General features: G+C 45.4%; 1 protein-coding gene across 1 annotated transcript; it reads left to right on the forward strand.

The window, feature by feature from the left end:
• Nucleotides 1-1,559: 1,559 nt before the first annotated feature.
• Nucleotides 1,560-24,547, forward strand: fam110b (family with sequence similarity 110 member B). The gene is made up of 4 exons (XM_037458486.2): nt 1,560-1,722; nt 18,233-18,812; nt 19,811-20,220; nt 20,767-24,547. The coding sequence occupies exons 2-4, from the start codon at nt 18,702-18,704 to the stop codon at nt 21,644-21,646; spliced, it is 1,401 nt and encodes a 466-aa protein (XP_037314383.2). The 5' UTR covers nt 1,560-1,722; nt 18,233-18,701; the 3' UTR covers nt 21,647-24,547.
• Nucleotides 24,548-24,998: the final 451 nt, after the last annotated feature.

The raw sequence follows: 24,998 nt of genomic DNA on the forward strand, positions 1-24,998 counted from the left end.
ATATTTTCCGTCCAAAGCATCCATCTCATTTGATTAGATTAACAGAAACACACACACAACCCCCTAAGGAGGCACATGTGATCACATTGGCTTTGGTTGGGCTCTCCGTAACACGTACAGCCGTAAATGCCTCCACATGGTGATTAACCGGGACTATGGGTAAGAGAGGGCGCCATGATGATCCAAAGCACTTGTATCAGGAGAGTAACTGAGAAGGCCCCCCTTCAAAGATGAATAATGACCTTTTGTCCACAGGTGCCTTTTATTTTTTGAAGGATGGGGAACAATATTTATGATAAGCTAAGCTGTTGCCAACTCTTTTACAATAAAAGTAATAGTACTAGCTCAAAGAGATGCTAAATCTAGCGAACACTGATGTGAGCCAGCCCTCTCTGCAGAACCGCTCCCCCTAAACCATCACAATGCACGCAAACAACATGGCTACTGCTGAATGTAATGACTGGAAAGGTGTATTATTGTGTGACAGCCAACTATCACATGGAAAGTCCTTAGTTTGCCAGGGTATTTGAGAACATCATTTGAATAATTATTTTCAAAAGATTTCTGAGGAAGATCACAAGCCTGCCTCTATATTACATTACATGTCATTTAGCTGACGCTTTGATCCAAAGCGACTTACAAGAAGTGCATTTCCACATAGAGATACACTGTGATTATATATTGAACTTTGGGATCTGAGGGCTGTGGACGTTTAGCAGACAGGGAGGGAAACAGAGACTGATTTTGGGGAGTAGAATTTGTGATATTGTTGCCTCATTGGCATTTTCTTATAAGGAGTATTCTTTAGGATCATTAAGTCCTCGCTAAACACATGAAAAACCAACCCAGAGCAAAAGGACATAATGATGTCCATTAAAAAAAACCAATAGTATTTGCTAATATGTTTTTATTTCCTAAACAGTAATGATTTGGCAAAGATGTTCCTCTTTACTCTGAGCTGTTGTCCAAGCTGTCAAAGACAAGACTTGCACTGGCCCTTTAATGACTGGACCAAGCCATCCGTCAGCAGAGGGGAGGATTAACAACTAGATGTACCTTAAATATAATGAAAAGACAAAGAGGCATACCGCTGTACTAAGAAGAATACCATAAAACATCCAGGTGTTGACATTGGAAATGCCTACAGTCGACATGTGACCTGCCGTAAAGGGCATCAGGCCCCGCTGCCCCCCCCCCCCCCCCCGCTCGGCTGCACCCACCCGTCTCATTCGCCTCATCGCAGAGACTAAGCTGGTGCCAGCTGTGTCAAGCTAGCCGGAGTGACTGGGATTTTAACCAGGAAATGTGCGATTTTTCAACACAAAAGCCTGAGCACTATTCCATTCACATATCGAAGGTAGTTTACTAGGTGTGTACACCATGCCGTAGGTTCTTGCATTAAAACCAAAATCAGTTGACTCACGTAAATATATTTTAATACCATTTTCCTTTTTGTTCAACATAGGAAATAACAACAATAGGCTTCCACTCAAATGTGTTTGCAAAATCCTCAAAAGTAGGACATAACTTATTTCAATAGTCCTACCAGCCATAATCGGCCTTTATTGTGAAAGTCTTGAGCGGAAGCACTTGTACTACTGTCCCGGAGCTTGATGGGGATCTGCAGGCTGGGAACAGGATGCTGACAGGCCGACCAGACGCATCAACGTAACGGGGAGAAACCGCAGCAGCATCCTTTGTTTTCCGGAGCTGGATGCCCAGGTAAGGACGCCTGACTGGCGGGTCCGCGGTGCTAACATGGCCCCCCCGTCCCACCGAGATGCTCTCGGGCGCCATTGCGGCCGTTGACGCTACGCGGTACCTGTGATTTCTTCTTGTTCTTCATTCCCAGACACGTCGAACACGGGGCTATTGTTCGGCGTGCGGTGATACACAGCAGCGTGGAGCCTTTGGGTTGGTCGTGTGGTTCGGTTCTGCAGAGCGGGCTGTGACACACATGCGTGCTGCTGAGTCGGGGAGGGATTGGCATTGTGTTGCACCAGCACCGGAGCCCGCGTGCACATGCACGCACGCACGCACGCACGCAGATGTAGTGTGGTGTTTGTGTCACCTGCTAATGTGCAGCTTCTGGCACGTGCAGTCTGTCCCAATCGTTGTTTTTCTCTTGTGTAAGAAATGGATTATCATACATTTCTTTTCTAGCCTTCTGTCTAAGGGTACATCCTATTTGTTATGATGGTGACAGTTATGTTTGTAGGTGAGTTGAGGATCACTACATCCATTACGCCTGGGCTTTGCTTGGAGAGGTTACAGACTGAAAAGCACATGAGATCGGTACATTGGGGGTGTTCTCCAGAGTTGAACCACATTCGCTCTCTAGTTCTGGTCAAAATGTAGCTGTAGATGACGTCCTGTATTCATTTTAGGTACTTGTTATAATGTCAACATTCAATATGTGAGCGGGCATGTGCACACAGTTTGATCCAAAAAACCTTTAAAGGTGCCAATCATGGCTGTATTCACCTGCTAGGGGTCCTGGGTAATGATTCTAGAAAACTAGAATTCTCTGTCTAATAGGCCCTCAGTACCAAAGAAGCTTCATGAGCATAATTGATCATAAAAGACCTTATGTAATGGATGCCTTACACAACTTACTCCTATCAGTTAATGTGCCCTAGTGCTTGATACTTCCAAACAAATGTCCAATGAGATCACCACAAGACAGTTGACAGACAGTGAGCCTGGAGTTGAGGGCCCGCGGGCAGTGGGAGAGTTTCTTGGTGACCGAGGCCCCTTTGACCCAGTTATTGAGTCAAGGAAAAGTCCTGGAATGTTTGCATCAGAGCCACGTGAGAACCTTGCTGACAGAGCACGGCTTCTGTCTGCAGTCCTGATGAGTAATGCTGGAGAATTAAGTCTATGCACCAACTGTCAGGCTTTTTCCTGGTTCTGACTGCAGCCCAGAGCCGCAGTATCCAGGAATACCACATCACAGTATTGTGAGTGGAGGATCAGAGGATTGTCAGTTCCATCCCAGGCCCGACTGAGCTGCATGTCGATGTGTCCATAGACAGCATTGCTCCTGTAGCTGTGACTAGTGTGTGAATGCTAGAAAGTGACGGGCAGGTGGCACTGGGTATGGTAGCTCCTGCTCCGTAGTCATCAGGGTGTAAATAGGTGAAGTGTTTGAGTAGTCAGAAGACTAGAAAAGCATAAGTGCTGTCCATTTATCATTGATAAATAAAGTTGTTGTCATACAGACACCAGTATTGTACAATGATGCAGCCTAAAGTGCTGGATCAGGTCAAGCCTGTGTAGCAATCTCATATCAGGTGGTCTCACATCGTAAAAAAGCTGTTTTGGGCAAAACAGGAAGCACAACATGTGTCTGCCTAATCCGTACCACCTGGTGAATTGCTACTGCATATAAGTCCTTACTACAGCTGGGCAGTATACCAGTATAAGATTCCTGTACAGTATGAATTGTACGTCTACATACCCGGCTCCACAATCAATTTCAAAGTAATTTAATCACAGCTTTTGATCAGGTTCCAACCTTAAGGTACTGTAATCATCCAGGGTTCTGTAGGGTTCCACTTAGTGTGTGTAATGTTTCATTGGTTCCAACTGAGCCTGAATAATGAATAGTGTGTTGTCTGAAGCAGGCTTGCTTACATACTTGTAATGGTTTGAGGACTGCAGTTCTGTTGAGTTCCTCAACTTTGCTTTGGTCATCTTAGCTTATTTACATCCGGTGAATAGAACCCAGTATGTTTGGAATTTGGAGGAGTGACGTGTGACAACACTAACGCACACCATGCTTTTGTGGTTTAGTTCACCCTAAATGGAACATCCTTTACTAAATTAACATGATGCTGTATTGAAGACTTTAAACTATAGACCATAAACTCTTGTTGGCAATAACTCAAGAGAGAAGTCGAGTCATTTAGACAAGGCATAGGCTTCTATTTGACCAGAGGAGTCGCCCCCTGATGGTCACTAGAGAAAATTCAGATTTTAAGTCACTTCCGCATCAACGCACTTTGTAGGGATCCCTGGGCCCTTTGGGGGGGCGCTCCCTGTGCGCTGGTGGGAGTGTGCTCACCTGTGTGCGTGCTTGTGAGGGTTCTGTTTGCCCATTGGGTGGATTTTCACCATGGTGACTGAACTCGCTTTCACTTCAGCTCAGAGACGTTTTTGTCCCCCACTTTCTTTCGAGTGAAGGGGATCATAGTTAGGCTTTAGTTCAGAAAAACATTCATCGAAAACTAAAGTTGACCAAACAATCATCAGCTCTAAAAACCTGACTCTTTTTGCCAGTTCTTCTAGCACAACACACCCTCCCCACACTGTTAGCCCGACTATTATCCCCCGGTCAGACCGGGTGGCTTTGGCCGATTGTTACACCCCTCCCCCCTGGAGTTACCTAGGAGAAACACTGTAATATATGTACAGTTATGTATTTCTGTAAATGAAGCCTGCATGAGCAGCTGTCTCATTGTCACTGACACCATGTTGTAGAGGACACATACAGACCGTTAGTCGCCATAAGTCACACAATGAACACACACAAATACACACTGGAGACTCGATGATGCTCTCTGGCCTTTGTGCTTTCAAAGGGGGAGTCTTTCAGATGGCTACCCCAATCCGATAAGAGACTTCTACTCTGCCACTGTTGCGCCGTGCTAAAGTGGGGCACCAAATGGTTACAGCAATTCTGCCTCCTTGACAATAATTGATGAAGAAATTGTTCCACCTTCCCCTCCCCAACTAGAGCTTGACACCAACTTAGTTAGAAATGCATCCAGAGGGACGTAGACTTCCAAACAAACAGAGGGTTTATCCCCTGGTGGACTGGAGAGAGAATGCGGCTTCATGGCACGTCAGCATCAGCTACAGCTGAAACACAGCTGGCCACTTGGGATGAACTGAATAGATTGTGTATAAGGTGTGTGAATTGATACAAGTCTAGTCTTGATGCATTCGAGTGTCTCTCCGGCCCTGGTAATGAGTGATGGTCAGCTACACAGACATTTTTAAGCAATAAGCTAACTACTAGCTAGCCAACAAAGCCCTCACTACTACTCGGCCACCTCTTGTGTGCTTAACAGTAAATGTGAGGGCATTAGCGTGGGGCCAAAGCTTGTAGGTAAGCTCAGAGAAGCCGTTTCTCCTTGGACACGTGGGACAGTGAACGCAGCTAAGTGTTTTAACCTCAGGGGATGATCCACAAGCTGTGACTTCCAGTCAAGGATCGCTGAGTTTATGAGTTCATCAGAGCGTGTTGGTGCCATTTGCGTGGCGGGTTAATAACGTTACATAAGACATTTTTTGTATTCAGTGACATCTGCCTTACGGTGATAGTAACATTTTTAGAAAGCAGGCTCTCCACTACGATTCCAGCAGCTGCCATATTTTTGGGAGGTTGGACTCAACTGCTACACTCAAACACTTTTAGGTTCAACCTGGATATATTGCACATAGACCAATCTTAATACATTGGATGAAGGTATTCCTTTATTTCCAAAATAAAAACATATTACTATTTCCTACCTGAATGTATGAGATATTATTATTTTTCATGTCATCTTTTATTTAATGAATACCAACAGAGGCTGTTGGCTTGTAACCAACAGACGAGTGAGAATTATTCTATTTTGACAGAGCACATCTAACTTAACCCACCAACCAATGATATATAATTATATATATATATAGCCATCAATGTTGTTTTACTTCCAATGCAAAAAGATCTGTGCGTCTTAAACAACCAGTCCTTCTGATTAGATATTTTTATTGCCATCATCTCACATCTGAATGAACTGAAACAAAAAACAAAAGCACACCTGAACAGTACCCCTAGTGCTACTGGGTCCAAATGTAAAACAGAAGAATTATACTACAAATCCTTTGAATTAGAATGATAGCAGCGTTTAAATCTTTAGCCATATCTTATTATAATACAAATATTAAAGTTACATGTAATAATCTATTATGATGACATGTTTCCATTTACAAAATGAGCCACTGATGTCACATTAAATTGGTAAGTAACCCTGGTACCCCCGTACACACGGCCCTGTTTACAAGCATGCTTTCATGAAATAAAGTCTTCTTTTGGAGAGTTGGCTCCAACGTGTCAAAGTCTCACTAGATTGTCATTCAGTCACCACCACTTATCTTTAGAGGGGGGGGCAGGAATCAATCCCAGCCACATCGGCGAAAGACCACTGGTCACCAGTCAATCGCAGGGCTGACAAAGAGGAGAACAACCCTTCTCTCCCAAACAGGCAGTTTGGAGTCACCAATTAACCGAACCCAGAAAGCATGTTTCTGGACAGTAGCATCAGACATTTGTTCCAAACCATTAAATAATAGGATTAGACACCAAGTGCCCTGAATCTTATCTTCAAACAAAAGGACTTCAGTTGTAATGCTGAATGTTGACATCATTTCCAGTTCTCTCTGACGCCACCGTCCCTAAAACGATGCACCAACCTAAATGGAAAGGAGACCACAACAGGTTGACACCTTTGATCGCAGTGCAAAAGCTCACAAGAAAGGCTCCTTGTTTCAGGACAAGACTACTAGTAGTTGTGACAAGATCATTTCAAAATATATATTGACATGGTAGATAATACACACAGAAACAGGAGGCTTTTCTTCCGTGACACAAATTTGAATAAGAGATAATTAATCTCACCATTGGAAAAAAAAATGTTTTCTCTATTTTGAAATGAAATATTCTTGTCCTTTTTAAATGTCTGAAAGTGACAAAAAATCCATCAAATCTTTTTAAACCTTCTATTCTCTGAATGAACAGACCATAAGAGATGAATTCAACAATAATGCAAATGATAACAACAAACTTTGAGAAGTTGGAAGCAAAGTAATTTGATTTATTATTGATCATTTTTCTTTGGTCAAAGAATTCTTCGGCCATCCGTCGTTAATAATGGTTCTCCGTGAAAAGTAGAGCGCTACATTAAAGCAGCGCATGTCACGATGCTGAGGAACGTTGATCACACTACGCCGTCCTGACAAAGCTTTGCTGCAAAGCCATAAAACATAATTCTGCACGGCAACCTGCTGTTTGCCAACCAAACACTGTAAAAAAACACATTCCTGGTACACAACTCCAACGTAATCTCTACTGTTCCACTTCGAATCGTAGCCAGGAGATGAAATGATTCTTGGAATCAGGAACACTTATTGCCAAAATATGTCAGCCATACAAGGAGTTTGACATGGCGGTTGGTGCTTGCTTTTTGTAGGGATTAGTGAACTGATCTTGGAACTGCTTTTTCTGGCATTCCAGCTCAGGCTCATGTTTCCCTGAAGGCATCCATGAGCCTGAGCTGCTCCTTCAGGCCTGCTCTACTCTCCTGCGCATCCCTTTTTCTAGTGTTCCAAGTCTTTTTATGTATTTCTAAACCGTTTGACTGGGTTCCACAAGAAGTCCTTAATTACTGTCATGATTAAGGCACTAGGGCAAATCTGTAAGACATGGTCTGTGGCTCTGAGGTGAACTCATTAACTCTGCTACACGTCAGCCTTGCTTTTAACCAGAGCTTGAGGGATGTTCCCCGGGGAGTCTGCACTAAGAACATCCTGTGACATTTTCATTCCTAAGGAATATTGAAGGATTCCAGCTTCTCTTCTCACTCTGTTGACATCCGCCTATGAAGCCCTGCTTGGTCAGTCTGGACTAACTAAGCGTATCGTGAGCTGGGGCGAACCCACTGTTGCCACGGACAACAATGTGCACCGTGACTGTGCATTATTTGTCCTGTGTGTGCTAATGTAGTGTCTCAAAGAAGAATCACCTATTCAGAAACCAAAAGTAGGCAAAACTAAACTCTTACTATTTAACCAAAATGAACAGGTCAGAGCAGCTTTCATGTTTGAAGATGACAAATCACATCTATTGGTGTATCAGGCAGTTTGATTAACAGCCCATGTCTACTCACTGTAGACACTGATCAGGTTAAAGGATTTTTAGGTACTGTTGAATCCCATTCATCCTGCGTACTGTGTGGTCTGCTGAAGAGTTACAATCTGCATCTAATGATTTAATCATCAAAGTCATGTCAGTAGACGATCTGTGTGGATAGATGTGTTCATTCTCAGGACTTCCATCCAGGAGCCTGTTGCTTGTGTCCTGCCCAAATTGCCGTGCTTAACTTGCTGGTTTAAAGCTGGAACATGCTGCTGTGTTCTTGGGTCGACGGACTCGTTTCAATTCGTGGTTCTAAAAGGCTTGCGCGTGTTGCAGAGCAATTCTGACCTTTCTTTGCACATTTGCACCTTAATGATAACTGTCGTGTTTTTATTCCTTATTTAAAAAAGACCATTCAAGCAGCATGTGTTTGAGAATGTACTGTAGGGGTGAACGCTGCAGCTGCTGCTAGTGTGGAGTGAATGGACAGCAACATTAAAGCAACAATCCCCTCAATACTAATGTGAACCCTGGTTGGATAAGGATTCAAAATTAGATATGAAGATTAAATCTGATGCATAGCTTCAGTGTTAAAACTGATCAAATAATTGCTGTCTGTGGTTCTGGGCTGTGGCAATGATAACGTATGGAAAAAAAGAACGGAACTAGTTGCAACTGTGAACTATGAACTGAACTAGTTCATTTTAAAATTTGTGAACTGAACTTTGAACTAGTTCATGTAGAAAGTGAACTTATGCCGAAATGAAAACCCTTCCATGGGGAAAAAGGGGAGAAACGTCCCGTTTAGCGCCTGTCTCTTTTAGCCCCCCCTTCCAAACCAAGCCTTTGCTTGAGTCCAGCGTTATATTGGCCCAGGTTGCAAAAACTTTTTCCCAATTTATTGCGTGACATAGTCTTCATATATGGACAAAATCCATTTGGTTCAGAATTTTGTGGAACTGTGCAGCTGAATACAGCGCATTCTGAGGTAGGGTTGGACGGTGTACCGGTACTAGAAAGGTACCGCAGTACCCTTACGTTTCAAACGGTACGGTTCTGACTATTATTAGTACCGGCACCCAGAGAGCACTCAGTGTTCCGCTCCCTGTCCTGTGCACGCATTGGCTGGGTGGGCGGGGCTTCCAGCTCACGTACAACAAGCAGCTGTCACTCACAGAGTCATCTCAGGGAGACATGTCCTCATGTGCAGGAGCTGCTGCTGACCGTCCAGAAGTGAGATCGAAAAATACTTTAGATACGAAGTATTTATTATTTTACGCATTTTTTGTTCCCAAAAAGAGGAAACGTCCGTGTTAAAGAGGACGTCTGCTTTGTCTTGTGTTGCATTTGCTGATGTTTGACTGTTAGGAAAGTTGTTGTTAAGCTAACAAAGCTACAGGGCTGCCACCTCTGTGACACACACATAGTGTACATATAGTACCAAAGTCAGAATTTTTGTATCTGAACAACCCTATTCTGAGGCTTGAGTCTGCTTCATGCTGCTAGCTAGTTTATTCGTGTTGGGGGATGTGGTGGAGGAGGGAGGCCGAGGCCATGTAAGGAGTTGATGACGTCGGCAAACCCCAGAACATCCAAACAAGTTGGATGATTTAGAATTAATTCAACTAATTAATTCAAATATTTATTTTATATGACATATTTCTAAACATACCCACTTGTTTTCTCTTCTTCCTGCGTCAAACCGATCGGTTGTTACATGTTGTCAATGTAATGTCTCAACAACATATTTGTTCGAAATTTATCTCAAATCCCCATTTGGACTCTCAATGAACTGATTTTGGTGGTCAAAGTGCACTTTGACCAAAGAAAACTCATCAACCAGTTAACAACTGACAAATAGGATGAAAGTGTAAATTCACAATTTGGAGCTGGCCTGTTTCAGTTCATCCATTTCTGCTCACTTGTCTCTGCAAGACTATGAACATGTTAATCACAAAACCTTAATTACAGCAGCTAGCCATGAATTCAAAGAGTCTAACAATACTGTATACCCCTCTGCTCCCGAGCAGCCTGTCCACCTCAGTGCCTGCTGAGAAGGTGTGGAAGGAGAACGGGAAGGGGGGATAAACAGAGCGTGAGGTTAGGAAGGGGTAGAAATGAGGATTAGAGGACTAGAGAGAAGAGGAAAGGATGACCTTGCTGTGTAGTCAGGATGGCCCCTCCCTCACCAGTAAGCTCGTCCTGGCCATCCTTACGCACCAGAAGCCCACGTTAGAAGACCCTCCCTGGTTTTCCCCAAACCACTTCTCCAATATGTGCTTGCTCACTGCTGCAGCTTGAGGCAGTTCCAACCTCCGTTCCAGGCCCACGCCCCTTGTGTGGCAGCTGGATTCTGATATTGCAGGGTTCAGGTTTTGCAATTGTGTTCAGACCAATCGGTGTCCTGTGAACAACAGAGAAGAGTAGCGGGGGGGTGGGTCCAGAAATTCTACAGGACCAGTTCTAGTGATGTAAAGTGTGTGTGTTTTAATATTGACAGAGAGAGAGAGAGAGAGAGTATAGTATAATAACTAACAGAAGCAATACAATTACAAAGTGAAATGCGTTATATGAGCATCAATATTGCTTCCCAGGAGGCTTCTGGGAAGCTCAGCTCTTCCAATCTCGCGGGGAGGGGTGGGGGCTCGTGAATTTCTTTCTGCTTCAAGGCATCACATGACTCCCTCCTGGCTCCTTCTGATGGCCAAACCCTATTCACTTAATACTGCAGTATATTCAATGATCACACCTGTGGCCTGAAGCTTCATGTAAACATAGCAAAGAATGCATGTTATCATCACACATAACACATCTTAAATCATTATTACATTACATGCAATTTAGCTGACACTTTTATCCAAAGCGACTTACAATAAATGCATTACAACCACAGAGATAAAAAGTGCAATTTCATCATATAAGCCGATTTATAACTTGTTATAGATAAGAGCCATTATCATCATAAGTACAATCTAAGTGCAAAATTTGTTAGTGTTTTCAGTGAAGGTTTAGTTTGAAGATGTGAAGGCTCTCTGCCGTCCTGATGTCATCAGAGAGCTCCTTCCACCATCTGGGAGCAGGACAGCAAAGAGTCGTGATCCTTCTCACGCAGCGTGGGTCGTGGTCTCCTGATGTTGTAGAGCGTGGACCTACAGGACCGTGTTGTCTCTGTCATGTTGGCCCTCAGGGAGAGTTGGGAGTCAAGTGTCACACCGAGGTTCCTTGCAGTCAAAGTTGTCGTTAACACAAAGTTGTCAAAGTTAACAGTCAGGTCCTGGGGAGGAGAATCTTTTCCCAGAAAGTAGTTCTGACAATCACCAAAGTGCAGCAGCAGGACCTGTTTGTGTGTTTCTGCTGTGTAGCTGTAGTACAGCGAGAAGGTCACTTGGTGAAGGTCCCGCTGAGTGACCATCTGGACCTCTGAGCTCCCGCAGGCACTACGCTGAGTCCTTAAAATAGAACCAATCGGTCGGCCAGGTGATGATGTCAGCTGCAAGAAATGGAGTTGAAAAGCTACACAAATAATTCTAACTGTGAAAATGACTTCACCTCTCTTGATTTATTCCCTCAGTAAACATTGTAAGCAAAGGTTTATGGCCTGATGGCATTACTGACGTTTTTTACCAATAGTCTCATTGTGTAAAAGTCTTTGTAAAACCACCAATGGTCAATCCTACCATTTTGTATTAATATCAAGATATCAAAAATATTGCCGTATTTTCTTTTTTCTCCACCCGTACTACACTGCCTACAGTACTTGGCTAAGTGGATAAGTGGCGTTAGCATGCCTAACGGGCAATATTGGCAACCATAATTACAATTGAATTTTCGCAGTGAAATTGTGAAGTGAAGTTTTTTACTTAAAACAATTTCCTGACTTATTGAACTATTGTTATTATCATTTTACATCATTTATTTTAAATTCTCCTTCACTTTCCGTTTTTCGCTTTACTATGTTCTTCGTGCAACAATAACATTCACACTTGGCCAAACTAAGCGTCATGGCTGTGTTCTCCACAGTACCTTTGTGGATGGACCCTGAGATTAATGGTGCTGCCAGCGGCAGCAATCCATTCTTTGTCAATTCTCCCCTGACTGTAATGGGCATGTTCACGCATACTTAGGCTTGGTGTGTTGTGGATTTGTGTCCGTGGGGAGATAAGAACTTTTTGAGCCATGACACATCATCAATAAAACCCTGTGTCATATCAGTAGGGAGTCACAATGTCCCCTGGGTGTCAGTGTCATGAGACAAATATCAGGGTGTGACATGCTTGCAAACATAGACATGGTTTTGATATCAGATGTAATGACAGTAGAAGGCCCCCATTGACTAGACTCATCAGTGTGGTTGTGTGTCACTCTGTGCGATTGTCGCAAATTGTGGACTAGTTTCCAACTGAGACATAAATACACAATATCTGTGAAGAACAATCCTTTTACTGTCAATAATTTGAATGATCATTAGAGACTCTTAATACTTTGGTCATTGGTTTTTGTTATAAAAGCTGTGACAGCCACTGTTAACCTGCAGCTCATGGGTGGGAGGTGGGAGGCGTCCAACCCCGACAGCTAACAGCAAACTGTGGCCCTTGTGCTAGCCAATAGGACAGCTGCAAACTAGTAATCAATAAGACATTGTGCACGTTCACCTCTTGAACTCTCTAAATATTTCCTCTCACGTCCACATCAAATAAAAACAGTGGTGTGCCGGTATTTCCATCCATCTTCAAACCGCTTATCCTGCACGCAGGGTCTCGGGGGGGCTGGAGTCCATCCCAGCCAACTTCGGGCAAGAGACAGGGTACACCCTGGATCGGTCACCAGCCAATCGCAGGGCAGCACCGAGACAAACAACCATTCACACTCACATCCACACACCTACAGGCACCTAGAGTCCCCAATCAACCTGATCCCCAGAGAATGTCTTTAGCTAAAAAAAGCTTTAGCTAAAGACATCAGGAGTTCCAGGGTTATAGTGTAAGCACACTGGTCTGTAATATATAAAGAAACATCAGCACTGCTGATTGAATATATATCATATAGTACCTGTCTACCTATGCTAGTACAGGGTTTGTGCTTAACCAGGTGATTATAAATAGAAAATTCAACCTGAACACTGAAGTTAGATGAAGACCAGTGTTGGGGGGCTCTGGTTGGTTTCTGAGCAGTACTCTGCTCCACACGCCACACACACAATAGAAAGAGCTAGAGAGGGTGCGTGTGCGCGCGCATGCTATAGATTCTTCGCTATATGCCAAGTGGTGATACAGGTGAAACACTACAAACGACACCTGGTATTGGAAGAGCTTGGTGTTTGGTGTGATCTGATCTGATCACCAGGTACGTCACTTCACTGCTGCTATCTAGGATTATTCACGCCATTCCCTTCATCGGCGCTAAACACAGCAGAGAGGGGGAGTGGCTTATCGCCATGGAACCCGTTCAACTCAGCCATTTATCTCTACCATCAACCGTGGTTGAAATAATCACTGTTTTTGCTTTGTTCTTGTTTATAATGGTTAGTTCTGTTTGCAAGACGACGTGCAAATAACTTTGAAAATACTTGTTTCTCAGCGAAGCTCGATCGGTATCAGGGATGACCTGCTGACCGGCTTCCATCACACAGCGCCACAAAAATTGGACAAACTCTCACTTACTGGCATATACACTCACCGGCCACTTTATTAGGTACACCTGTCCAACTGCTCGTTAACACTTAATTTCTAAGCAGCCAATCACATGGCAGCAACTCAGTGCATTTAGGCATGTAGACATTGTCAAGACAATCTCCTGCAGTTCAAACCGAGCATCAGTATGGGGAAGAAAGGTGATTTGAGTGACTTTGAACGTGGCATGATTGTTGGTGCCAGAAGGGCTGGTCTGAGTATTTCAGAAACTGCTAATCTACTGGGATTTTCACGCACAACCATCTCTAGGGTTTACAGAGAATGGTCCGAAAAAGAAAAAACATCCAGTGAGCGGCAGTTCTGTGGGCGGAAATGCCTTGTTGATGCCAGAGGTCAGAGGAGAATGGCCAGACTGGTTCGAGCTGATAGAAGGGCAACAGTGACTCAAATAACCACCCGTTACAACCAAGGTGGGCATAAGAGCATCTCTGAACGCACAGTACGTCGAACTTTGAGGCAGATGGGCTACAGCAGCAGAAGACCACACCGGGTGCCACTCCTTTCAGCTAAGAACAGGAAACTGAGGCTACAATTTGCACAAGCTCATCGAAATTGGACAATAGAAGATTGGAAAAACGTTGCCTGGTCTGATGAGTCTCGATTTCTGCTGCGACATTCGGATGGTAGGGTCAGAATTTGGCGTCTACAACATGAAAGCATGGATCCATCCTGCCTTGTATCAACGGTTCAGGCTGGTGGTGGTGGTGTCATGGTGTGGGGAATATTTTCTTGGCACTCTTTGGGCCCCTTGGTACCAATTGAGCATCGTTGCAACGCCACAGCCTACCGGAGTATTGTTGCTGACCATGTCCATCCCTTTATGACCACAATGTACCCAACTTCTGATGGCTACTTTCAGCAGGATAATGCGCCATGTCATAAAGCTGGAATCATCTCAGACTGGTTTCTTGAACATGACAATGAGTTCGCTGTACTCAAATGGCCTCCACAATCACCAGATCTCAATCCAATAGAGCATCTTTGGGATGTGGTGGAACGGGAGATTCGCATCATGGATGTGCAGCCGACAAATCTGCGGCAACTGTGTGATGCCATCATGTCAATATGGACCAAACTCCCTGAGGAATGCTTCCAGCACCTTGTTGAATCTATGCCACGAAGAATTGAGGCAGTTCTGAAGGCAAAAGGGGGTCCAACCCGTTACTAGCATGGGGTACCTAATAAAGTGGCCGGTGAGTGTATATCTGCAGCTTTCAATTAACCTTTTAAGTAATATACTCACACTAAAGGATTGCTTTTAATTCAAGTTCCCTCTGCAGTGTTGTCGTGAAAGACAGAAGAGTAAGAGTTGATATCGAGGCAATACAAAGTTTTCCATTCTCGATGATGGTGAGTTTGGATCACGATGCGTCGTAGTGGTTGCTGTCAATCTGTGATCCAATTGCCGAGAAACATTCAATACTTAGTGTGAGAGAGAGGTCTAAAGGCTCAAACCTCGTAATCTAAATACAGCCAATGTGAATACCAGCCACCCTGGTAAACACAATAATAGGCCGTTGCAGTTCATAAATGCCAGAAATGAACAGCCAAGTGTTCTCCGGGAAAGAATAGTCCTGCAGGCATTCTGGCAGGATCGCTCTCCCTCCCTCTGTCTCTCTCTCTCTCACATTACTGTCATGGGATTACAGGGAGAGGTAGCGTCTGTCTTTTTAGCTTATTTTTCACTTTGATTTTTGAAAGCAAGAGAAACGCGGCCTAATCCCACCAGTGTTTCTCTGGCCTGCCGTAGCATGATAACAGTTGAAGTCAGTTTGGGTTAAAGGGGAGAAGGAGAAGAAGGAGACGGTAAACAAGATTTACTGTTGGTCCACCTTTCCTCTCCGTCCTCCGTCTGGTAGAGAGCTGTGCAGGAAATGAGCAAGACACATGTTTCTAATCCAGATGAACTCAGTCCTTCACTGTGTGTAGTAAACTAGAGACATTTACTTGGTCAGTACATTTATCACAGATGATACATTGCATTCACAGATTCTTATAGTCTACATTTATATATTGGTAAATTGTAGAAGGGTCATTTCTCCATAAATACATATACACTACCTCCGCCATTCTGGATCGGATTTACAAATGGTGTTGAACCATCTCTCTCCAGAGCAACGCTTCCCAGCTCTTCCTGGGAATACCCGGAGCGTTCCCAGGTCAGATAAAATGTATACTCCCTCCAGCGTCATGTGGCTCTACCTTACCAGCTGTAGGAGCCTGGAAAACCTCTCCACAGAGGCCTCCAGGAGGGGTCCTTATCAGATGATAGGACGACCTCAGATGGCCCCTTCCCACGCTCCGAATGTCTGAGCTGCATAGCCTACATCGGAGACTGACCTCGCCAAGCTACCGCTTGTATCTGTGACACCCAACTACCCAGAGCTCATGACCATAGTTGGACGTCTGAAAGTCAATGGACTGCTAAATCAAGAGCGTTGCCTTCAGGCTTAGCTTCCTCTTTCACGAAAACAATCTGTCCATCTCGCACTCCATTTCCCCCTCCCTTGTGAAGAAGACCCCAGGAGACTTGAACTCCTATGCATGGGGCAGTGACTCACTCCCAAACCACCTTGAAGGTCACGTTCTGAAGTAGTCAACAGAACCCATCATCTGCCATGAGTAGTAATGCAATCCTGATGTCCTCAAACCAGCCCCCTCCCCTTTTTAAGGCAAATAAGAGTTATGTGGTTTGCCCGTTTTAAAATGAATAAGCTAGTCTGTAGGATTTGGTGACATCCAGTGGTAAGCTTGCAGCATGATCTCAGCTCACTCCTTCCAACGGTAAGAGGAGCTGCAGAAGGCAAAAGAGCAACAACACGTTCCACTTCCCCACAAGTGTTCTAACGCTGCAACAAGGGTTCCCACTCCTATGGCCACAGTTTGACCACCGTGGAGTATACAATGTTCTTAAGTGAAGTTTGTCCAGAGATGTAATAGCTGGTGACTAGGGTGGTGCAGTATGGCCAAAAATCCATGTCACGGTATTTAAAGATTCTGTCGGTATCCCGGTACGGGACAGTATCGCAAAAAGGACCTCTGCTCGCCGCTTGCTGGCCAACTAGCTCGCAACTGGCCGGCGAGTTAGCGTGTTAGCTTGTTAGCGTGTTAGCTTGTTGTGGCTGCTAGTGTTGCCACCAGAGACCCAACAGACTTTGCAATAAATATTTTTTCTGATCTCACGTAATTTAGGATTTTCCAAAACCAGACACAGCCTCTTGCTTGGGCACAAGTTGTGTCGTGCATCTGGTCTCTGGTCCGACCGCTGCAGGCTCCTCCGTCACGTGTAAAATAAAAATCTGCCGCCCGCCGAACTGCAACGTCAGTTGCTATGGCGTAACTCTTTGAACCAGTATACCGCACAGCCCAACTAGTGACCCTCACAGTCCACCCAGGTTCCAGCTTCACAGACACAACCTTGCTGATCTGCTGTTGAAGTGCTTCAGCAAACAAACGGCTCCCCAGTTTGCATCAGAGCTGGAATTATAGTCCAAAAGAGAAAATGAGAGGCCCAGCTGTGTGTGTGGGGGGTGTAAACCATCCCTGCAGGGTACAGATTGAACGGGCAGATTAGAGGATTTTTATCAATCCGACACACAAAGAAAACAGATAATGCACAGTACACAGGCAGCCACTTTCATTTGCATAATTAATATTCCATACAGATTTTTCAATCCAGTATGAGCAGCTTTATGTCCCTAGATTAACCAAAACATGATCCACACTGTATATTCCACCAGATTAAAGAAGACTGTGATAGAAAAGGGAACTTCAAATTTGAATTTGAATTGTGGAAAAAAAATTAATGACCATGTTGATGGAGCTCCTCCGTGCATTTGAAAGGCTGGAACGTGAGCAGAACACACAGTAAAGGCTTCACAATAGTGACAACCTTCAGTCCCTCTCCTCCACTCTCACTCGTAGCTAAATGAAGCACTCATCTTTCATTTGTAAAATACAAATGCAGAGACAAAATGTTATCTATGGTGAGTATATTTTGCATTTGCAAATGAATATGTAGTATGGTTCATCAAAAAATAGAAATAACAATTTCCTCTCCAGTTTTCTACATTGTTCTTCATTGTTTGAAGTTGGCGCTCCTTTAATCTTTTGGCACACTCTTGTTCTGCCTTGGTAAAACGTTTTTTCTCACTGGAAACTTGGTGAAAACAACCATTCAGTTGCTTCTTAATTCTTTTAACGAAACTTTTTTAACGTGCTGTTTCTGGACTGTCTAGTTTGAATGTGCTATTAGTCTACTAACATTTAACACCAGCTAACACAGCTGGGGGGCGCAGTGGGCCGACTGGGGGGCCGCGGGGCTTCATCACCAACCCTAACACAGCCACGACGGTAATGTCCCTGTATCCTCAAAGGGGGCCCTGACCACTGGGCCACCAACATCAAACATGTATTGATCAGCACCACATGTATTTGACTGCAAAGACTGACACTACACAAAGTAGGGGGGCTCAGTGGGCTCTCCCTGGGGTGTGACGATGATGTTTATGTCATCCTTTTCATAGAGGCACTATGTGTGTGTCCTAGATATTGTTGCTATTGCTGATAGGTGCATGATGTCACATTCTATCTCAACCCTCATTGGCTGTTCCTTTCCCGTCTTTCTCTCTTATTTCAGATATTGTGGGGAGTTGACGGGAGAGCTGAAGCGAGCGTGGAGAGGCGTCGGGGCTTTCCTCTCCACCGTCCCCCTCTTCTCCTCGGGCCCCTGTGGAAGCACTCATCCACACCACTGCACTGGAACACACCCTGTGTGTCCTCCTTTCCTCGCTCCCTCTCTTTGCATCCATCTATCGGTCCATCTTAGATGATCTCACCAAGAGGTCAGTTGTTGACTCTGGCGATGCAGTAGTGTATTTCGATACAGTGCTTCACCAGTCCCCCCCCCCTCACGAACCCAACGAGTCTGGCTCGGCCCCACCGGGCCCCACAAGCGATGAGGAGGGCCATGGGGTTCGTCTCTTTTTAGACTTTTTCCTTTCCACCTTGTGTCTCCATGTTTTGGGGGTCCTCCAGTGCCCCCGTCCTTTGTCGACCCCCCCGCACCCGCTGCCACCACGGCTGGCCACCCCAGTCGCCTCGTTGCCATGCCGACAGAGACACTGCCAGATAGCAAGGCTGCTGGCCCTGCAACGGCATTCAGTTCTGCGGTACCACTTCGCATACTCAACAAGGGCCCTGACTACTTCAGGAGACAGGTACTGTTACATCACTCTCTGTGTGTGTGTGTGTGTGTGTGTGTGTGTGTGTGTGTGTGTGTGTGTGTGTGTGTGTGTGTGTGTGTGTGTGTGTGTGTGTGTGTGTGTGTGTGTGTGTGTGTGTACACCCAGGCCCATATCAGAGTGCTTATGTTGACAAAGGGTTTACAACATGCAACAACAATTCTTTCAAACCGATTAGTATTTTTACAATTAACAGATACTAGACTGCAGGCAAGGTGGAAACCCTAAAACCTGTTCAAACACATGCAGGTGAGGCTAGTTGGTGACTCTTCTATATGCCAGTGGGGGAAAATGTCACAGCCACAACAGGACAACTGTGTGACCAACGACATACACAAAGACAGCCGTAGCCAAGGAAGGACGCTTCTCAAACTGATGGATGCACGATGGCTCCTTCTTCTCCAGGTTCCCTTAAACATGTGGCCTGATGATGGATCTGGAACTCCTAAGAGAAGGGACAAGTCATACCGTTATAATAATAATAATGAATAGATGAAATGTCCAGCTATTGGCATATGCCATTAAAGGCATGCACTGTATATGAATAAGACATGTTACTGACGTTGTTACTGATATGGCAACAGACCATTGGCATAATATCCAACTATGAGTGTAGTCCATTTCAAACAAATAAAGGCCATTTTAGACAATGCTTGTGATTGCACCCAAATGCATTTTAACTAAACTATAACCGCAAGTATTTGAACCATGTTGTTCATAACTAGATTTTTAACAGTATTAGTTTTGGTAGAAGCACACATATCAAGGAACAATGGCCAATTCCCGAGGAGGTCCTAAACTTTCCAAAGACGTGCATGTAGGTTAGTCTCTGAAGGTTGCCCCCCCCCCCCCCCTCTCCTCAATGCAGGGAGGAGTGCGCAGGCCATAAGTGTTTAGGATAGAACCATAGAAGTCATGATTTAGATGAATATATCAGCCTCTTTTGACATATACATGTTGAATGTGTGCCTCAGGTGGAATCCAACCCAAAGCGCCTCAGTGCTGTTGAAAGACTAGAAGCTGACAAGGCCAAGTATGTCAAGAGCCAGGAGGTTATCAACGCCAAGCAGGAGCCAATCAAACCACCCGTGCTGGCTAAGCCTCCTGCTGGTCACACCCTGTCCAAGAGAAGCTTTGGGATTGGTGGAGGAGGACATGGAGGCGGGACACCTTTCAAGGCGTCAAATAACAACACCAAGTCGGACACGTGTCCAACGAGCAGCGGCTCCAGCAAACGGGGGAATTTAAACCTGGAGATCCTTAAAAACCTGCTTAACTCCTCGTCGTCTCCAGGCGCAGGATCCGAAGGACATGGGGCTGGAGCCAAGAGCGCTGTGATGATGAGGTCATCCGGAGGAATGGCCAGGAGTTGGACACCATCCAGGTATTTTACTACTTCATTATTCAACCTTGACTTATATATTCCTAATTATCCCAATTATGCTTGTGACCCAAGAAAGGATTGACTTTTTTTCTGTAGAATGAAAGCGCTCGATGGCAGAGAGGTAGAAAAGGACAAGCTTACACATTTGACTTTGCTTTGATGGTGCACTGGTTACATTATATGAGCCAGTCAGTGGCAGCACCGCCTTTAACTGTCCTTCCAAAACCCCGACAGGCTACGTAATTAACTACCATCAACTTGTCATCTTTCTACCCACTGAGGCTGGCACCCTAACAATTAACAAAAATATATCAATGTTTTACACCATTTCAATTTCTGTGTGCTGCAGAAAACTCAATAAAAAGATGTCTTTTGAATATTAGTTTTCCTTTTACGAGGCTGTATTCCCAAAGAGGCACAATTCATAAGCGTTCTTAGGTCAGGGGGGAGAATATCTGGGTAACAATCATAAATCAATCATTGTCCTGGAGCTGCAGGGACGATCTGTGGCACAATCCTATTTCTTGTCTTGTTTTGTACTCCTAGGATGCCGTTAGCGTACCGATCCACAATGACACTAAATGAGCAACCACCAGACTCTGCTCCGAGTCCAAGCACCTCGCACTCCCTCCGGTCCTTCTCCCATTCCCTAAAGGTTCCTCCCATCCACAGCGGGGGGCGGCGCAGCCCACTGCAGGGTGGCAACCTTAACCTCAGCCGACGAGGCGAAGGAGGTGTGGACCGTTCTCGCTCCCCCCTCCCGCCTCTCCTCACCTCCCACTCCTCCTCAGACCTCCTGCGACTGTGCAACGGCAAGCCGCTCCGTGCGGCGCGATCCAGCAGCTCCTCGGCTCCGCCCCTCCCTCCCAAGCCCAACCCCGCCTCCCTCCCTCCCCCTGCTCTGTCTCTGTCGCTGCCGCCCCCCCGCCCGACCCCATCCCCTTTGCTCTGCGACAACACTGCCCCTCAGTCGCTACCTTGTGATTTGGGAGACCCTTCGAATGCCGACGCCAACGCGGAGCTGGGTTCTCTGGTGGCTCGGCGCTCCTCGCTCCACCGGTCCAAATCCGACCTGTCGGACCGCTACGCCCGGGCGGGGGCCGACGTGGAGCGCTTCTTTAACTACTGCGGCCTCGACCCCGAGGAGCTGGAAGCAGTCGGCCCAGAGAACTTTGCGAGGGCCAACTCCGACATCGTCAGCCTGAACTTCCGTTCGGCTTCAATGATCTCCTCAGACTGCGACCGGTCTCGCAGGTCTTCCAACGATGTTCTGTCGGACGGGGACGACGAGGAGGAGGAGGAGGAGGCGGAGGCTGGGGAGCGGGTTCCATACGGCATCTCGGCCGTGGAGCGAAACGCGCGAGTCATAAAGTGGCTGTACAGCATCAGACAGGCGAGAGACACGCAAAAGGTGTCACATGTTTAGGGAAAGCACTGCGGTGGGATGGATGTGCTACAGACCAACTGCCCCCAGCTTCAGGAGGGACCACAAGGTCAAGGGTTTTGGTGCTGAACTGAAAATGTGTCAAATTGTGGAGAAAGTGAGCAGAAAGGAGTCAACCTGGGACGCCTCACATGGAAGACATTTAGACTAAGATGGTCTGTCCAGGTCACAAAAAAGGACCGTGTCTCTGAGACAGTGGAGATGGACAGAATGTTAGGGCCGTCACTTTGTAAAACAATGAAGACAAAAGTGTGTGAACATATTCATACGATATTTCTGTAGAATGGATTTAACGATTCAGAGTGACAAGCTAACAGGAGTTTCCACGGTTACTGTGGCAACTGTTGTAAAGGCCAACCCCCCCCTCCCATGGCATCATGTGCTTTTCTATGTACCTCCCTCCACCGGCGGCTCGGCGCCAATCACGCCATTAATGACAAAACGTGTCAACGCGGGATCTTTAAGCCGTAGCAGAAGTAGCAGAAGTAACTTGTGTAACGACGTGTTTTCAGGGCGTTTTTCCACAAATCCACTCGTTACCTGCTTGATCTGCAAAGACAGCCACATCAGAATTACAATGATTTTTGCCCTCCGGACCGAACTCCGAAGTGACAGCCCTGACCACGAGGCCCTCACACACACCGGCTTAGTCAGCTGGACCGTGGTCTGCTGGGATCAGCATGAGTGGGTTGTTGGTGTGCTTCTCCTGACAGACAAAGGTCCACTTTGGGGAAGGCTGCTGTCCCAGTGTCGATGTCCCCGTCTGCACTCACCTTGAAAAGGCTTCCTGGCATCTGTCAAAACAGACACTGAACTGTCTGTCAAAACCCACTTTGGAAAGTCGTTGGCAAACCTTGTGAGTTGTTATAGATGACTGTAAAAGTTGATCAATTCAGCTCGATGCTGTTGCTAGGCTACATGTTGCTGAATGAGGCCTTGACGTGTGTGACGGTGACACTGAATGACACTGAATGACACTGAATGATCCAAACACAAAGAATATAATCTCGTTAAGGTTAGATAATAACAACAAGTCCTTCAGAGGCTGTTCCACACTGTCATTTAGAATGTAATTCAAGTGTCATTTGGCAGATTTGGTCAAATGTACTAAATGTTATCACTAATGGGGATAACACTATCCAATCATCCGAGCTGAAGTCAGCCTGGTGTTTTCCAATCAAAGCAGCTCCACCCACTCAAAACGATCAATCAATCAATTCTGTCCAAATCGGAGGAGGTAACCAGAGTTGGCAGATTTCCAAACGATCCAAATAAATGATTTATATTTTACTGTTAACATTTGAGAGTCTGAAGGTCAACTATTTGTATCATTATTCAGGATAGAAGATTTAACCAGCTTTAGAAAGTCTTACCTGAAGGTGTCAGATCTTCAGCGTCTCCACCTGGAATATTCAATAGTAAAGTGACCCAAACTAGGACATGACCATATCAAAGATATGTGGGGTGGTCTCCTCGATGACCAAGCACTACTCTTTGTCATCACGTTTGATTGATGGAGTGTCTTCATCCTCTTCAGAACGTCAACACTGCTTCTACTAGATGAAGGACATGAATAAACTACTAATACTCATTATCAATTGAATGCACTGACTTGGTTGGGAAAGTGCAGCACGACCGGCGTTCAATCACAAAGGAATGTTCCTTGTTGCTGCTCTGAGATGGTGACGTGTGATTATATAAACTATGGACACTAGAACTCTCCTCTAACATGTAGACCACCAGGCCTCCGTCTGCAATGAGAGAAACACCAGGACGCCGTCCCACCTGTACAGTGCACGGGGGCATAGGTGGGTTCAGGGCGATTATCCTCGGTATCGCCCACATGTTTGCACCTGTGTCTGTTTGCCACCTCCCACTCACTCTTTAGTGCGTCCACAGCAAGGACCCCCATAGGCTCACTTCACTCTCTGCATAAATACATTATGGACAGAAAAGAGCCTTGAAATCTGATCAACTGATCCACTAAACCTCAAGGCTTCAAAGGGGCCGCGTGGAGGATTTGGCGCCCTCTAGTGGTGTGGTTCCCTCCAACTATAATATAGTTAGTGTGAGGTGCTGAGTGTGAAAAGAGTCACAAGATGCAGTCATTGGATTTGAGAAGAACTGTACGTTATTTTGGTAGCGCTTCAAACTACGTTGTTTTTGGGGAACACATAAGGTTAATGAAGGTTGGGTTTCTTCATGAAACAAAGACCGTAATGAGACCACTGCCTCAGGAACAAAGGTAGTCAGACATCGGTACCACGGACTCTCACCCTGAGGCTCACAGAGTTCCTGTTTAACAATCGATACGATACAGCGCAAGCACAAGTAAGCACATACCCTCCTGAAAGAGCCTTAAAATGTGTCCCATAGGGATCACAGATCTGCCATGAACCAGTTGAAACTAACGTGGTGGGCGTTGTAGGGAGATTCATCTTGACCCATCTCTTTCTTGCTAACTGGACTGCAGTGGAAGTGAAGTGAGCCCAGCTGGGAGAGAGACTCGGGGTTGTTCTAGCATGTTCCTGTCCCGAACCCTGATCCTTCTCCAGACACCCCCTGCTGCTCCTCACTGTCCGCATTAGTAAAGGAGTCTCCTCGTGCTTCAGTTTCTCCTCTCGCTACATGCGGTTCCCATTCAGTTCTCCTGAAACTTTGGATTGACAGGTAGAGTTCCTCTGTGCTACTTGCTGTGTTTTTATTTTTCTGTGTAAATGCTGTAAGAACAAATGTATATATTTGATTTTAAAAAAGCCATGTGTTAGATTTCCCATTTTTTTGTCTGAAGGTTTATGTGTTAAAGATCGCAAACACACCCGTGGTGTGTTGCTCTCTGCCCTCGCTGCAGGACTCTGATCAAAGGGGGGGGGGGTCTCAGACCAAGTGTTGACCGTGTGTTTCAATGTGGAACCTGTTACATTTTGCTTGATTAAAAAAAAAAGTGTTCATGTTATTATTTCAATAAATGGCTTCTTTTGCTATGTCTCTCACTGCTGTCTTTTGTGTCCATCCCTTAAAGTGTGATGACCACTGACTATCAAAGTGTAAAGGGGGGGTCAACCCTCAAATCCAACATGCACGTTTTGCTCCTACGCGTCATGTTCTTTATAAACCTAATGGAATTTATTTTCTTCATAATGGGTACATGGTTATTAGCAGCTTAACATAAAGGAGAGACGCACACAAATCAGCTCGTATCAACACTTAACTAGGGGTATTTTATTATTACTCATACATATTAACAGAAGTTTACTAGTTTACTCAAAACAGATGGATGGGTGCGGGACGTTCTTCGCTGCCGGGTTGGCGGCTGAACGGCAACCTTGATTGT

This window comes from Pungitius pungitius, chromosome 15, assembly GCF_949316345.1.
Source record: "Pungitius pungitius chromosome 15, fPunPun2.1, whole genome shotgun sequence".
Lineage (NCBI taxonomy): Eukaryota > Metazoa > Chordata > Actinopteri > Perciformes > Gasterosteidae > Pungitius > Pungitius pungitius.